Genomic DNA, 17,061 nt, shown 5'->3' with positions numbered 1-17,061 from the left:
AGAGCCCCATCACATCCTCATGTACAGCAGCGTTCTTTTGAAGCATTGAGCCCCCTCACCCCTGGCTCTCTTCACCTGAGGCTGCTGCGGCAGAATCCTTACGTTTGCTTCTTTCTCACTGGAATCGCCAACCACTACAAATATAATGCAGGCTCCCCTCTAAATCTGCACTGCTCGTAATAGTCTATGTGCACTAGTCCCTCTCTGCCCTGTAATTGATTAATCCTACAGTTAATTTTAATCACAATGAAGTTTAGGTGGGCTGGCAGCTCTCTGCCCTTGCTCTTTCTATGTGTGTGTTTTCATGGGTAGGTGTGGGTGCAGAATGCGACTGTGTGTTCATGTCTGACCGCGATTACTGAGCGGGCAGCAGCTTTTCATTTCATTCTCATTCCAGGCACAGGTAAGTAAAACACCGGAGACTGCTTCAAAACGCATCTCCTGCTCTCCTTGAGCTGATGTCTATCTGACAGCTTGTAATGCTCCTGGTCAGAATACCAACGAGCTGGATGTGTGTGTGCGTGCTGTAATATGCAATATGCTGGAGGCCAGTCTGAATTCTGCAGGATCAGAAAAGCCAGGTTAAATCCGTCTTGTGATGGTTTTAAGAAACACACAAGGCCAATTGTGTACTGGGGCTCAAGCTGGGAGCCTTGGTCAGGTGCTGCTCCTAAACTGGTTGTTTGGGAATTACCTGATAGCTCATTACACACACAAATGAAACCCATTGCATATTACTAGATTCCCTCACGGAGAGTTCGGGCAGGTAAAGTGAATCCAAAAAAGCTTTGTGTTGGCCCTCTCCCATTCCTTGGCAGTGACACAAAAGTGTTGGCATGCCTGCAGATTAAGCACTCTGCCCCTGGCCCGCTTGATTAAAAGTTCTGCGGTCCAGAACCTCCCTCGCTCCCTTCCAAAATGTAAATGTCTCCCCTGTGTTTCCCACTGATGAACAAATGTGGGGAATAGTAGAACTGTTTGACAGAAAGTGACTACACCCTGTATTTAGAAGGCTTGCCCCATCTTCTACACTATAACCACAGACTCCTCCCTCTGTAACCCCACATGTGCTGCAGTAACGCTTTGTGGGGATGTCTACTATTTAATGCATAGCTTTACAGTTTAAAGGTCATATGTTTACAGTTTAATGTCAACATTCTTCTAAAGTCAAATGTTTTTTTTTTTCCTTCCAATAGGTGATAGTGGACACCCCTACCAGCCCAGTCACCAGTGGCCTACCCTTATTTTTTGTGATTACAGTAACGGCTATCAAGCAGGTAAGACACTGCATAAGGAGGCTAATAAGTGTATGATAATAAAGATTAATTGGGATTTATATTGCCTCATGTCCTCCCTCTTTACTTTATACCTTTTCCTCCCTCTACATATAACACAACAAAACCCCTTTCTGATTGGGAAGAAGATGAAATTGGCTCTCGGGGAATATGAGAAAATGGGGATAGAGAGAGAGTCTATTACAGAGATACAAATTATCAAGGGGAGGGTCTGTTTCTTCGACTCTGTTGCTTGCATGTCACGGCTTTAGATGTATTGTTCTGGGATCGCCTTTTTAGTTAGTCTGCTGCTGGGCCTTTGAAATACACAATAGTGGGTGGACTTCCTTGGGAAAATATATGGAACACACTGATAGCACTGAACCGCCTTCCTCAAGCTTTGAAGTACGGTATGCCCGACTCCTATTACTCCGGCCTAAGTGATGATGGTTGTATAGCTCAGCTGACCGTCCGTGGGATGACTCCCCTCCCTCTTTTTCCCCTTTCCTCCACCTGGCATCATTTCTCTCCATCACTCACCTAGACTTTCTCTCCTCCTATAACCTCTCCTGGTAATCATGCTTTCTGGCTCTCGCTCCACCTTGGCACACACTGTGGTTCGCCTCTCTACCCCCTGCATCTTTGCACCATCTCCATCACTATCTTAAAGTACTTATGAAGTCTACACTAGTATTTGTCCCTCGTGCTGCTGCAGCCCCGGGATAATTTCATAACATACTGTTCCAATGCACTGCTGGACAGTGATTATCCCCTTCTGCTGCGGCAGGCACTCTCTCTCTCACATAATGATTTATATGTATGCACAGACATTTCTTTGTGTCTTCTATTGTGATTGGTGAGAGGTTCTGTCAAACCCTTACTGTGTCAGCATGTACTGATGTCGATATCCTGTTCCCTGGCGAACATGTATTGTACTTTTTGTTGTTTAAGCAAATAACGAAATTCTGATTCTCATTTGCTGCCCTAGGGCTACGAGGACTGGTTACGGCACAAGGCTGACAATGAGGTGAATAAGTACCCAGTGACTGTGCTAGAGCAAGGCCGGAGGATACAAAAGGAGAGTGAGAAGATCAAGGTACTTTTCAGCCGACACATCCACTGGAATAAATATTTTGGTAACCACATGGCCATGAAAAAGCTGTGTTTTGAATACATGCACAGGGAGAACTTGCCCTCTATGCTGAACTGATTAGATGTTCAAACATATGGGTGTGCAGGTTACTTATTTTATGAATGCTTATCTCTTTGCTCCAGGCAATAGTTTGTTCAAAGATTTATGGGTGTTCAGGTTAAACATGATGCATTAAACAATTTTCCAAGTTTTCCAAATGACTCCAAATGTTGATGTTGAAGGGCTTCTAGTGCTGCTGACCCCGCTGAGACTGATCATCCAGCTGTCAAAACCAAAACATTGATGCTTTGTATAAAGATTTGGACAGCTGCTTCCCGCACAGGAGCTCACACAAGTTCCCTGCAGGCTACCTCCTGGTGCTAAATGGACTAGGGCTAAAATAAACATCAAACAAGCCAAAGGAACCAGATTCTTGTCAGTAGTTGGAAGACTAAATCAGAGAGTGCATATTGACCAATGGTTAGACTCTGCAGGGATGCTCATGCTCTGTTTATGCTACGACTTCAAGGACGCCTGCTTGCTTACAAATTAGCCACAACGGCTTGAAAGGAAATTGGATGCAGCGTAAGTTTATCTTGGAGTTCTTCTGCTCCCTGTGATTGTTTAAACTTCTGTCACTCATCCTGGGCCAATTCCTACCAATCTGGTGCCTTAGAAGGAGGAGGAGAAAGGAAACTGTGAAACTTCTGTAAGCTGTTTGATTGTGCTTCTTTGATCAGGTTGGAGATGTTGTGGAGGTGGATGAAGACGAGACCTTTCCCTGTGATTTAATACTGTTGCAGTCTAGTCGAGATGACGACACATGTTTTGTTACCACAGCAAGTCTGGATGGAGAGTCCAACCATAAAGTAAGGCGGGCCGCTCTGCTGTCCCCTTTTTCTTTCATGAGATTACAATGTCGAAGTATTTTTATCAAAGTGTTGGCTTGGATTCACTGTTTTATAAATGTATTGCTCATTAGAATTTAGAGGGGAAGTTGGTACAAAAGCAAATCTATATATTTTATTAGTAGGAAATTGAATTTTTATCACAAAAAATAATAACTTGGACATAGGAAGTCAATGCTCACACTTCTCTTTCTCTCTTCCTCTTGTTCAGACACACTACATAGTGCCAGACACGGAGAAGGATCTGGAATCTCTCAACGCCACCATCGAGTGTGAACAGCCACAGCCTGACCTTTACAAGTAGGCACTCATCATGTGGCCCCAACAGATTTACACAACAAGCATGTGTTGCCGGTGGTTTGTCTGGCAAGAGATTCACTCAATGCCAGTTAAAAATGTTCTAAAGGACTCTAATATTAACATGTCGATTGTTAAGTGGAAAGGTTTCGGCAAGCCTTAGTGTGTGTTTCCTATTAGAAATGGCCAGCACAGTTGGTTCCTACTCACTTGTAGGAATCTCCGCTCCATCAACACATAGCCTTTGGCTCCCCCTTGGGACTAGGAATAGGATTAGTCTTCATTTAACCAGACATCAGAATGGTGTTAGAGACTTTATAAAGCTAAGTAAGCCATGGTGCCAAATGCTCGCTATAAAGAGTAAATCAAAGCGACAGCTTGCTGCTGGCTAACCCCCGGTAATAAGCTGGCTTCCAAATCTCTGCACATAAGTACTTACAGTTTTGTAAATGAACTGAGCATAAATGTGGATACCTCAAATTTAAAATCCAGCCTAGCATCAACAGATAGATTAATATACGCAAAACAAATATCACACGTACAAATGATTTCAGTTTCTGAGAGCGTTTGACATTTTGTTCCAGGTTCGTCGGCCGTATGCACATCTACAAAACCGAACAGGAGCCAGCAGTGAGGTGAGCGCACTCATGCAGGAAAATCCCAGCCCACTTTAAGTGAACGCAAAATCAAAACAGATTGCTTAAGCACTCATTTGTTTCTCTTGCATCAACCAACAAATCATTATTGCATTGATCCTTCATTGCAGAAAAGCATTCAAATTAAAACAGGCTGGCATTGCTTCAGCCTCGGCTTCCAAAGCACTCCCACAGGCATTTATCATTGACTGATTTGTAACGGCCATGCAAACAAATGCCAATGTCCTTCTCAAGAACACTGGAAACGGTGTAAGCCCAAACTGCCATCATACTGTGTTTTGTCACTGAGTATTTTAGAGTGGATGCCAGCTTGCCTGCCAGGTTTCCATTTAGAGAGTAGGGGATTGTGTGGACTGCACATCACTTGTATCACTAAACTGTTTTGATGTTCTTGTGTGATCCTGCAGGTCTTTAGGCCCAGAAAACCTCCTCCTGAAAGGGTCAACTTTAAAAAACACTCAAAGAATATGTGGTGAGTCAAGTCATATTGATTTGTTTTTTAAATAACTTATTTAAATGAGATAGCTTTAAAGCTAATGACTTTACCTCCCTCAAGGTGTTGCAATTTACACTGGCATGGAGACAAAGATGGCTCTCAACTACCAGGGAAAGTCTCAGAAACGCTCGGCTGTGGAGAAGTAAGTTTAGAAGAAATTAAGAAAATAACTCAAATATATGCAAGTTAGCTCGTGGTACTGATTTATTTGCTTTCTTATATTATAGGTCCATCAATGCCTTCCTTCTGGTTTACCTTTGCATATTGGTGAGCAAGGCCCTAGTGTGCACTACACTTAAGTATGTGTGGCAGAGCAAGCCCGGGCAGGACGAGCCATGGTACAACGAGAAAACACAGAGAGAGAAAGAGACCAATCTGGTGAGAAAATGTTGTATCATCCCTCCTCCATGTTTTTAAAGCAATAAAATGAGAGTTAAGTATCAACACAAACCCGGTCATGCAGGATTTACCACTCCGGGGAAAAGAAGAGCTAATAGCATTGCATCAGTACACTGTATAATATCTATTACACATTTTATTATAGCTAGAAGGCCCGTCTGACTCTGGCTTGTTGTTGTAACTTTTGAAGACGCAGAAGAGGCTTCTAAAACAGCGTAATATGATGGTATTACGCTGTTTTAGAAGCCTCTTCTTGTCCATACTAATAAAACTACTCTCAGTAATGGGGTCACCACAAACCTACATTGGTACATGGTCCATTTTATTGGCTGATAACCGTTTAGCCTCTCCCTCAATGAAATGTGAAAATTATGACGAAACCTTGGGATTCCACTATTTCTTTATCAAGGACTACTGGTCTCACCTTGTTTATGTTTTGCAAGATAAGAAAAGCAATAAATCATCCGCCTGCGTTCTGATGTTTTCCCGACAGTATCTAAAGATGTTCACTGACTTCCTGTCCTTCATGGTGCTCTTCAACTTCATTATCCCGGTGTCCATGTATGTGACGGTTGAGATGCAAAAGTTTTTGGGATCCTTTTTCATCACATGGGACAAGGACTTCTTTGACCCTGAAATAAAAGAGGGTGCCTTGGTCAACACTTCAGACCTTAATGAGGAGCTTGGTCAGGTGAGGCAGATGATAAAATAAAACAGCATTTAAATGGCTTTGGAAAATGTTTTTCAGTCAGCATTCCTGTTTGTAATTCAAAACCTGTAGTTCTTTAAGTAAACCAACCATTGAGAGTCTCTCTATTAGAGTATTGATTTTTGGAATTTGAAATGTTTTTTAAGAGTCTTTTGTGGCTCTAAAATGCTGAGTAACCCCCTTAATGGCACTGATGATATCATAAAACATTTAGAAATTTCAGAAAGTAAGCCTTTTTCTCAATAGTAAATTTGCAGTCTCCATGAACACATGTATATGTACAGCACAACAACAACTAGCACTAAAGAATGCATTCTCTTGGGAAAGCCTTAATGACGATGTGATGCAAATGCCCCAACTAAGTGTGTAAATGTGATTAAAGTATTCAAAATGTAAAGGAAAATATATTTACAGATAAATATTTTGTTTTATATAATACATACATTTCTCAAATACATTTAAGCCTAGTAACATTTTTTTAAGCAATGTTCATTTGAACATCCGGCCCGCAGCATCTACATGCTATTGGCATTGCTATAATCCATCTGGACAGTGCTGCTATATATGAGCTGCTTATATTAACTCCATATTGGTCTAGCTTTCCTGACTTCTGTTGTTTTATGGCGCTAACTCAAACAGTGCCGCTATAGATCAGTCACACTTGGTTTGCCAGATGATTTCTTCAATTAAAGTTGATGCTTCGTTAAACTGATTAATGCAGTGTAATTATTTCTGGAAGTAATTGCCTAATCTTATTGTTGGAACCTGTTAAATGGGAAAATGATTCTTTATGGGTTTGGAAGAGCCGTTCACATCTTTTTATCACATTGCCTGCAGGTGGAGTATGTCTTCACTGACAAGACGGGCACTCTCACTCAGAACAACATGGAGTTCATAGAGTGCTGCATCGATGGCTTCCAGTACAAGTACCAGGACGCCGGCACCGAGTTGGACGGATTCTGTGTCACAGATGGACCTGTAAACAAAGTGCAGCAAAAAGCTGGCAGGGTGGGTGTTGTGGTGTCCCTCCATCTGTTGTAAAAGTCACACATGCGGCAACATATGGCCATTACATAGCTCGCTGCTCAGAAAGACCCTTCACCGGTCACACACATACAGTGTCCTTGACATGTCAACATAAGCGCTCAACATGGCGGAAGAGCAAAGTGGCTGTGTTCTCTTGACATGAGCGCCTGATAACGCTCACACACTGTTGCACTTAAACACATGGTGATAAGGAGTCAATTTAGACAAATAGTTGTAAAATCAGTGCGTTATCTAAACTCCAGCTTCTTTATATGACTGCATGTGTGGCTGTAAATGTATTAATATCTACTTCATAGTTACTTATATGAAATTGTTTATACATTAATTTTGTTCAATCACAATTTATTATATTTTATTTCACTAAACCATGTTCATGTTGTGTTTTAGGAGAAGGAAGAGCTGTTTCTGCGTGCCCTGTGTCTCTGCCACACAGTCCAGGTGAAGGAGTCTACAGAGCAAGGTCAGGTCCAAAGGGACGGTCTGATGGACCAGGTGGATGGCCTAACGGAGGATGGAGAGGTGCTCCATCCACCGCAGGAGCAGAGAGGCTTTATCGCCTCCTCACCTGATGAGGTTGCTCTGGTCAAGGGTGCCATGAGGTAAGAGGGATGTTATGACTCAATGTGTTCAGCTGGCAATAGGTCCAAGAGCAAGCCTTCATGGTATGCATTCCATCACAGCATTCATTAATCGATCAGTGGCTCATTCGTGATGATTTGTCTCCATCTGCAGGTACGGCTTCACATTTCTGGGCTTTGAAAGTAAAACCATGAAAATTCTCACCAGGGACAATGATGTTGAAAGGTCGGTTATCTCACATAGTTTTTATTCAAATGCTTCTATTTGCACTACAGCTCTTTTAATATCCATTTTGTACCACCTTAAGGTATGAACTGCTCCACGTATTGAACTTTGACCCAGTGAGACGGCGAATGAGTGTTATAGTCCGATCCAAATCAGGTGAGCTTGACATTATTTTTTATTGCGCTGACTATGATTAAGTGTCGGCCCTCACCGTGCTCTGTGTTTGTGTTTGTGTATGGTTTGTGTCCAGGTGATACACTGCTCTTCTGTAAGGGAGCGGACTCTTCCATCTTTCCTCGCGTCAGACAGGAAGAGGTCGAAAGGATACGCATGAACGTGGAGCGTAATGCAACAGTGGGTGACATGCAGAGATTGCCTCTCCAAATATGTTTGTATCTGATGTTTTAAAGTATGTGAAGTGGTGCAGTGACGATGTATTTTTGTAGGCTGACCAGGAAGTTAGTACTACAAGGGGCTCTTTTAAAAAAAAAAAACTGTGTTTCCCGATTTGAGTTCTAGGATTGTAGAAAACAATATCTCCATGTTTATCAGACTTACATGTTTTGTTCAGCTTGATCATTTTTACACATTAACACCGCTTTTATGTTTTTTGAAGCGTAAATGCAATCCCAATAAGCGAAATCTAACGCCATGAACAAATTACATCACCCAGACCCATGGTTGCCATGATGACGTTTAGTTCTCTCATTTAGACACTTGTGAGCAACCATATTTCTAAAACATACAAGCCCTGGATACGAAAAGGTGGCGTTATTACTGAAAAATGTTATGTCGTAAAGCAAAACATCAAAAATGTCTTAAGCTTGTGTTAACCACAGCCAAAAAAACTTTGAGACAAGGGGGCAGGATGTGGTATAATGCTAACTTAAGTTTTAGTACTCATTCCTGCTCCACTTTACACTGTTTTATTCTAGGGACAGGTTTTAATCTAAGATAATAATGATGTTAAAACAGATTTTTTCCTTAGTTTTGTATTTCTAACATTGGACGCTCTGTGTTGTGTTGTTCAGGAGGGCTACCGGACACTGTGTGTGGCCTACAAATATCTCAGTGCAGAGGAGTACGCCCAGGCAGATGCAGGACTGAGGGAAGCTAGGCTGGCTCTGCAGGACCGAGAGGAGAAGCTCATGGCTGTTTACAACCAAGTGGAGACCGGCATGAGTCTGATAGGAGCTACAGCTGTAGAAGACCGGTGAGTGCCAATATAACAACAACTCACACTGATCAACTTGCTGACAAATATAAAGTTGAATAACGACTTGCATGCTGTTTTTGTCCTTGCTCTCCTCCCCCTCCCATTAATAAACCATTTTTTAAAAAGTCATTTAATGATGACTTAAATCTAAGAATAATTCTAAAATTGATAGCAGAGGCCAACTTTCAGTAAATGCCAGTAATACAAAACATGTCATTAATGTGCTGTCTTTACTCTTGTCTTGATATCTGATCTTGTTTTTGCAATTCAATTCCGTATTTCTTTAATGTATCAACTTTCTATGCAACCTCAACTTTTCACAATACTTTGCTTCCTCATTACCCTTCTGGTATTGTTTTTTCCTTGTATGAAGTTGTTTACCTTCTTGAGTAATGGTAAGGGTTTCAATGTGAGCTCATGGCGCCCTCTTGTGGTTGATATTGGGTAAAGGATCTTTCACGATCCAAGATTATTGTTTTATAGTAATTATTTAAGATAGAAAATGCGTTGACTAACCTAAAAGGGAGGTTACACCTAATTGTATCAGTTTGCATCAATGCATTTAATCTGAATCACATTAAACATTTTATTTTATGTACTTTAGCATTTCTTTCCATGCATTATGTCTCTTGTAAAATATAACCCTTATGATAATCTTTACATATTAACACCAGTTTTATATTTTTTGAAGCGTAAATGCAATGGCAATAAGCAAACTCTAACGCTGTGAACAAATTACATCACCCATCACGACAGGCGGACCCATGGTTGGCGTGATGACATTTAGTACTCTCATTTAGACACTTGTTAGCAACCACATTTTTACAACACATACAAGCTCCGCAAATGTACGGGTGGTGTAATTACTGAAAAATGTGATGTAGAGCAAACCGTAAAAAATCTCTCATAGTTTTGTTTAACTTGTGACATTCCCCTTCCTTTTCGTGGTATTATTTACATCTAAGTTAGTGAAATAACCTTTTACTTGTCTCTTATATGTTCTTTTCCCCAAGGCTACAAGAGGAGGCAGCAGAGACCATGGAGGCTCTCCAGGGTGCAGGCATTAAGGTTTGGGTCCTAACGGGCGACAAGATGGAGACGGCAAAGTCCACCTGTTATGCTTGTAGACTGTTCCAGAGAAACACAGAGCTGTTGGAGCTGACTGTGCGTACTTTAGAAGACGGAAGCAGGAGGCGCGAGGAGCGACTGCATGAACTCTTGCTTGAATATCACAAGAAAGCCGTACAGGATGCTCCACCAGTTAAGGCAGGCGTCACCAGGTCAGTCATTTGACATTCAATTATCTGTATTAAGGTTCATTTGTGATGCTCTTGTGTCATTAAACTGAACAATATACAATATATGTACTAAACTTGAACCTATTCACCTATTTATTTTGTAGGACCTGGTCTTCAGCAAACCAGGACTACGGCTTCATCATAGATGGAGCCACTCTGTCGATGGTGCTCAACTCCTCCTCTGAATCCAACTCGAGTCGCTACAAGAACCTGTTCCTGCAGATCTGTCAAAACTGCACGTCTGTGCTCTGCTGCCGCATGGCTCCTCTACAAAAGGCACAGGTCAGAAGAATCCGGAAGAAGTTGGAAATACTTCATCATTCATTTATTAAAGTGTATGATTTTCACAGTGGTTTTTGAATGTTTGACCCTTTGTCTTGCTGCTTCTACAGATTGTTAAAATGGTGAAGAACTCTAAAGGCAGTCCCATCACCCTTTCCATTGGAGATGGTGCCAATGATGTCAGCATGATTTTGGAGGCTCATGTTGGGATTGGTAAGGGGTGGTGTTTTATTTGTCTGCATATTTTTATATTCATGGTCAACTTTTATGTTTTCACTATTTTAGTTCTGTTTTATCTTCTATTTTGACATTTTAGAATTGTTAATTTTCTCATTTTTTTAATTCTAGTTATGTGCAATACTTTCTTTAACATGCTGCTGCAACAGAAAAAAAGTACAAATTTGGGATCAATAAAGTATATCTTATCTTATCTCACGCTGAAGCTGAATAAGGGCTCTTTAATAACTGTATCAGAGAGAAGAAAGGATATTTTTGGGGGGTGAAAGTGTGTGATATCTGTTTTTGGTTTTTCAGGTATTAAGGGTAAAGAGGGGCGACAGGCAGTGAGGAACAGTGATTATGCCATCCCCAAACTCAAGCACCTCAAGAAACTTTTGTTGGCTCATGGGCATCTTTACTATGTTCGCATTGCACACTTGGTGCAATATTTCTTCTACAAGGTAGGAGCAACATTGATTTCATGTCACACTGCGCACACACTGACTGATTAGAGGATTACGTGTTGAGACACATCTGACAGGAAAACAAACTAAACCGTTTTTTAAGCTTTAACTCGGGTTAATGTATTGTATTATTGTACCTACATCACAAACACACGGAGACTTGGATGCATTTGATGTCCTTTTGATGTTTTTAGTCATCAGTGTGGTCCTCTTCTCTTTTTTCCTTTGCCTGCAGAACCTTTGCTTCATCTTACCTCAGTTTTTGTACCAGTTCTTCTGTGGCTATTCCCAGCAAGTGAGTATGTCCTGAGGCTCTTTGAGGTTCAAAGATGTTCTGAACATGAAAGGAGGCGGTATCCCTTGAATCAACACCTCCTGCGCTCGTCCTCCTGAATGCTAGTCTTTTTCCCTCAGATTGCCCCTCCCTCACTGCCCCCTGGGATGTTTGAGCTCTGATTGATATGTTTATAGACTAAGTAAGAGCACATAGCACTTTAATAAATAAAAACAATCATGCGTCATGTTCTGCCACCAAGGTACATCCTATGTGGATATTATGTAATTAAAGCGGTATGTGGGCTTATCTGCCCGTGTGTGCGTCATGATCTATAATACATTATTAAAATCCAGCTAGGAATAAGATGACCTGATTACAGTTTTGAGGACATTGATGAATTCCCTTGTTTATAAACGAGAATTAAGTATATTTTATAAATGTTTAATGGGGCAGTGTTTACATACAAACTTTTTGCTCACATAGATTTTTGATAAAGTTTAGTTTTTTATCTTTTTAAGTTTGAATATTTAATACTTCCTAATGCTACAGGGTCCTGACAGATCTTTCATGATTGCATGATAGATGTACTCTATATAAGCTTGCTTATATAATGAGTGTATGCTGGTGTGTTTGAGATTTTTCCTCTCCGTGATATTAACCCCCAATTGCCCCATCCCATCCCCCCTCCACCTCCTCCTTGCCTATCCGTCCCCCTTTTACCCCTCCCTCCTCGTCCGCCTCCTCCTCCCATCCTCCCCAGCCCCTGTATGACGCCGCCTATCTGACGATGTACAACATATGCTTCACCTCTATGCCCATCCTGGCTTACAGCCTTTTGGAGCAGCACATCTGCATTGAGGTGCTGCTGGACAATGCCACCCTCTACAGGTAAACCTGGGAACATGTGCTTATCTGCAGGACACTTTGAGGTACCATATGTAAATGTTCAATTCAATTAACCTTCATATTTTAGATCTAGGAGATCTATGCTGAACAGAAAATAACTGAAACATTTTTTATTTTGGTCTTTCAGTTAAATGAAATATTTACAGCCGTAGATTATTAGATAGAAATAATACATTTTGTGTTCTATTCCTGCTTCTTAACCATATCACATACAATGCTGGCCCTGTCCCACTCTGGATATTTGTTGTTTATATTAATAAGGCATTTACCTAATATTGCGAATACATTTTGACCAGATTTATGTCCTTCTGTGCAGAAATCTACCAATATCAATGACTGTAATTTTTCACCCTTATACTTCCATTACATTAGACAATGAATTGACAATTTGCACAAGGGAGAGCTTTTTAGATCCTTCCCTGAAATATTTTATTGTTTCCGTTTTGATGATAAAGATGTATATGCTGTTAGTCTGTATTTATACTGATGATAACTCTGTTCATCTTTGTCCTTCTTGACTTCCTTCAGAGGGATTGCTAAGAACGGCATGTTACGGTGGGGTCCCTTCCTCTACTGGACTTTACTCGGAGTTTTCCACGGCCTGCTCTTCTTCTTTGGTGTTCGATATTTGTTTGGGAACCCAGCACTGCAGGATAATGGCCAGGTTGGATTTTGTTAATGACTGTGATCATTCAATAACTTCATCAGGCATTGTCTTCTAGTACATTTCATTGGTGTTATTTAAATCCAGGTTTTTGGCAACTGGTCATATGGAACGATTGTCTTCACTGTCCTCGTCTTCACCGTCACACTAAAGGTACACCCCCCCACCGGTTTGATTTTCCTCTATTTATCTTGTGTTGGATATTTGACATGATATTTAGTGAATTTCCTTTGCCTTTCTAGCTGGCTCTGGACACACGGCACTGGACATGGATCAACCACTTTGTTATCTGGGGCTCCCTGGCCTTCTACGTGTTTTTCAGCTTCTTCTGGGGAGGAATAATATGGTAAACAAACGACTCACGATACGTTAACTCATAGTCTTTGTAGGTGACCTGTTATCTATTTATTTCTATTCAACTTTTGTAGCATTTTCAGTCAGTCTTAACCAAGTTGTTCCCTCCTGCAGGCCTTTCCTGAGGCAGCAGCGTTTGTACTTTGTGTTTGCCAACATGCTGAGCTCGGTGTCAGCCTGGCTGGTCATCATCCTGCTCATTCTGCTCAGCCTCCTGCCAGAGATCCTGCTTGTGGTTTTCCGCAAGCCCCGCGGGCCCCACGCTGGACAGGTAGAGCTGAAACACACACATTTACACTCTGCTTTTTCTCTCTCTGTCTGTTAATATGTCTTATCAAAGTTTTTGAGTTATTTAACCTTTTATTTTCCCAAAAGTAATAAAGCCCATCCTTGACTTTGGGTGGGGTATGGTTACAATCATATCCTTCACATATGAACACGCTCAGGTGTGTAGGACTTTGTGTATAAGGAGAAATGTTTCACTGCAGAAGACTGTTGGCCTCCACCAACAACTCTCTCACCTGTGTTGTTATACCGGGAGGCAGAGGATGAGGGTGACATGAATAAAATGGACCTCCAACACATTGTTTTGAAGTGCAAAATAAAGCTTTCATTTAAAAGCTAAAAGACATTCAAACACACACCTCTGATCTGTTATAGCCCAATGCTAACTTCTCTGACAGAAAAGCTAACTTTGAAATAGTGTTTTTTAATATGAGGGTTACCTAGTTGCCCAAAACTGCAACATTGAGTCATCTAAATAGTAGCATACAGGCATATCCAAACCAAATATGGCAAATGCTACGCTGTAAGTGAGTAAACAGTTTGCACCCCGCAGGGTTACAGTGTTTATTTATGCATTGCACCTAGCTGAAGTTTTGAGCATACCTGTTTTTTATTACACTTAAAGTCTTCATTAAGAGCCATTTGAGCTCAGCGTTCTGCACAAATTGTAATAGTTTTTCATCATCACATTTGAAAGAAAAAGCAATACATATTATATATGTTTGTTATGGTCCCTGACACTGAGTTTGAATTCCTTGACATATTCTGTTGTTTCAATTCACTCGACTTGAGGCTAATGTGTTTTCCAAGCAGCTGGAGATGTTTGCTGCTCTGCGCTGTGATTCTGGGCATGCAATCCACTCTTGTTTTGTTTTTTAAATTGTGTCTAGACTTATTTTATATTGGAAAAGTAATAAACCAAACCAAATGTATTGCACAGATTTGAGGGGAAGCTTTCAGCAGTTTTGTAATACTAGTGTTTCTTCCATAATATGTTTGCTTAAGTGGTGAAGTGGCAGAATCCTTTGAAAATGTACAAAATAAATAATTGTTTATGTAGCTACAGGAGCTGGCATACTGTGGATTTTGCAGTCTTTAGATCAAAATGACTGCTTTAGGTTTAGGAATTTGAATGAAGAACACCCCCTTTAACCTCATGTTGTACTAATGTTCTACCTTTCCAACTTCCTAACTAGTGCTCTGGCTCTAGTGTTCCTCTTACTTGCTCACCCTTTCATTTCCTTTCCTCCTCGCCTGACCTGCCTCCCTAAAGATGAAGCGTCGCCTCCCTTCCTCTGGGACATCTACTATCTTCATGTTGTCGCAGACCGCTAGCACTCACAGCTTCTCGTGGACCGACTAAGGTCTCTATTTCTTTCTGTCAGCTGTTATACTCAAGACTCTTCCTGCTGAGTTTTTTGTGTCTGCCACTCTTGTTCTTGCTTGTTTCCTACCTGTTGTGTCCTTCCTCTCACACTGTTTGACTCCTTCCTTACCCTCTAAAGTAACTCAGGGGACATTATGTGACTTTAAACAGTACCCACTTAGTTAGACGCATAAGGTAATGCTATCCTGGTATGGCATTATCTTAAAACCTCAGCTGGATTTATTTTCTTTAGAAATGCTCATTAAATTGTGAGGACCGTTGGTCCGTGGGCAGGTGTGTGTGCCCAAGCAGTGTCGAGTAGGACCGGGTGTCCAAACATGTAGTCAGTCTTCCATCCTTGTCTGTGCAGTTGTTTTCAGTCAGTGTTTCCTCCCAGCTGCCCGTGCTGCTTCAATGCCTGCTGCCTCCGCATGTTGAGTCAGGTGAATGCAGCACGTCCGACCACCCAAACTTACCTGCATGAGGCTCAAGTCAACAACCTCATCCTGGATCCTCACCACAAACCCTGCGAACCACTGCATTCTGTCTGTCTGTGCGTGCGTGTTATACCGCAAATGCTTTTGAGAAATGTGCAAGCATAGCAGCTTTCAAATGATATGGACCAATTCATATAGAGCCATGGTTTCATAAAAAATATTATAGCAAGGAAAGTGTGTAAGAACGCCCCAGGACTGGTTTTCATTGTCCACCAGTATATGTGTATACATATGTGTGTTCCCTGTCAATACATGTTTGTCCATGTGCAAGAAGCAGCACAGGATGGAGCGAGAGGCCAAGTGTGTGTTTGTCAGCGTAGTGATGTCTTGGTGTGTCTTGCCTCACCCTTCTAGAAGAAGCCAGTTCACTCGAGCGCCGGGGGCCACCAGTCTCCCCGGTCTTCAGCCAGGCCCCTGCTCATGAGAACCTTTTCAGATGAGTCCAATACTGTCATTTAAACAGGTACCAACTTCAGGCCATTTAAGCCAATCAAAGACTCCCCCCCCCCCCCCCCCCCCCCCCACCCTCGCCAAGCTTCTCTGGTCCCTAACACTGAGTTTTAACAACAGAATCAAAGGCTTACTGGCAAACAGGCTACATTCAACAACAAGACCCACTGTGTTCTTCTGTGTTTTGTGAGCTGATATTGGCTGGCTGAAGAGATGCACCTTTTCTGTGTCTACTTTAAATGATGCACATATTTAAAACTTGAATGCATCTCTAGGCCCTAATGCTGCAAACCCTAAACACCTGCTCCTTTCAGCCTCCCTTTGGAAGCCCTGCTTATATTATCCTCTGCATGTGCTTTTAAAAACCCAATTTTAAATTTTCATTTCCTTCCATGTCATTATTTTTTGTTGTAGGAATGTGTGAGTGCGAGGTGTCGGTGTTAGCTTGCTTGGATATCATTACCTGACAGTCTGAAACTGCAGGGCTGGTCTGAATATACAGCAACTGCAGTCTGAATTCATGTGCCGTTGTGGTTTGGTCATGGTCTGTCGTCATGGGTGCATGTACAAACCTGTGTTGTTGGTGCCAGCTGCTTACTTTCTTGGCAAAAATATTGTTGTGTTGGTGTGTGCTGAGCTTAATTCACTGCATGGTGTGATGCTGCCTTAACCTCAGACACTGGTGCTGCATTACATAAAGGGGGGCAAAAAAATGAAGAGAAACACAACATTATATAATATTAAATATGTAGTATTAAAAAAAAAACAGTATTGTATTTTAAAGATTCATCTGATATTGAAATCATAAAGAAAACATTGTGGAATAAAAAAAATATTGACAGAAAACAAAATATATATATTAGATTGTGAACTGATAAAAAGAACATGTTTTTTAAATTCAGCTCTTTACTATATATATATATATTCCCGCAGTTATTATATAAAAAATGGACTTTCTTCAGTCTGTTTTTATTAAATATTATGTATGTTTTATCTTTTTTATGTAGAGATGACAGCTATCAGGGGAGAATGTGAATTACTGTTTGCTTAAGAATCAAAAA

At 41.2% G+C, this 17,061-nt stretch overlaps 1 protein-coding gene across 6 annotated transcripts in view; it reads left to right on the top strand.

Moving 5' to 3' along the window:
* atp11c (ATPase phospholipid transporting 11C) overlaps positions 1 to 17,061 on the top strand; it is a 40,558-nt gene that overhangs the window by 19,978 nt on the left and 3,519 nt on the right. For 3 of the 6 annotated variants that reach the window (XM_063876390.1, XM_063876386.1, XM_063876385.1), the window contains 26 exons: positions 1,197 to 1,277; positions 2,263 to 2,370; positions 3,147 to 3,275; positions 3,526 to 3,614; positions 4,196 to 4,246; positions 4,675 to 4,739; positions 4,824 to 4,905; positions 4,991 to 5,141; positions 5,656 to 5,853; positions 6,709 to 6,879; positions 7,306 to 7,517; positions 7,651 to 7,722; positions 7,805 to 7,878; positions 7,973 to 8,076; positions 8,754 to 8,935; positions 9,952 to 10,218; positions 10,341 to 10,518; positions 10,629 to 10,731; positions 11,053 to 11,198; positions 11,437 to 11,496; positions 12,239 to 12,366; positions 12,913 to 13,048; positions 13,136 to 13,201; positions 13,291 to 13,394; positions 13,517 to 13,673; positions 15,905 to 16,013. In XM_063876390.1, coding sequence (XP_063732460.1) covers positions 1,197 to 1,277; positions 2,263 to 2,370; positions 3,147 to 3,275; positions 3,526 to 3,614; positions 4,196 to 4,246; positions 4,675 to 4,739; positions 4,824 to 4,905; positions 4,991 to 5,141; positions 5,656 to 5,853; positions 6,709 to 6,879; positions 7,306 to 7,517; positions 7,651 to 7,722; positions 7,805 to 7,878; positions 7,973 to 8,076; positions 8,754 to 8,935; positions 9,952 to 10,218; positions 10,341 to 10,518; positions 10,629 to 10,731; positions 11,053 to 11,198; positions 11,437 to 11,496; positions 12,239 to 12,366; positions 12,913 to 13,048; positions 13,136 to 13,201; positions 13,291 to 13,394; positions 13,517 to 13,673; positions 15,905 to 16,009 — 3,219 coding nt within the window. In that variant the 3' untranslated portion in view covers positions 16,010 to 16,013. Of the gene's footprint in view, positions 1 to 1,196; positions 1,278 to 2,262; positions 2,371 to 3,146; positions 3,276 to 3,525; positions 3,615 to 4,195; positions 4,247 to 4,674; positions 4,740 to 4,823; positions 4,906 to 4,990; positions 5,142 to 5,655; positions 5,854 to 6,708; positions 6,880 to 7,305; positions 7,518 to 7,650; positions 7,723 to 7,804; positions 7,879 to 7,972; positions 8,077 to 8,753; positions 8,936 to 9,951; positions 10,219 to 10,340; positions 10,519 to 10,628; positions 10,732 to 11,052; positions 11,199 to 11,436; positions 11,497 to 12,238; positions 12,367 to 12,912; positions 13,049 to 13,135; positions 13,202 to 13,290; positions 13,395 to 13,516; positions 13,674 to 14,960; positions 15,885 to 15,904; positions 16,014 to 17,061 lie in introns of those variants that run through there. The other 3 variants (XM_063876389.1, XM_063876388.1, XM_063876387.1) reach the window with 2 other exon arrangements.

Source organism: Eleginops maclovinus, chromosome 23 (assembly GCF_036324505.1).
Source record: "Eleginops maclovinus isolate JMC-PN-2008 ecotype Puerto Natales chromosome 23, JC_Emac_rtc_rv5, whole genome shotgun sequence".
Classification (NCBI taxonomy): Eukaryota; Metazoa; Chordata; class Actinopteri; order Perciformes; family Eleginopidae; genus Eleginops; species Eleginops maclovinus.
This window is presented reverse-complemented; position numbering and strand designations above follow the sequence as displayed.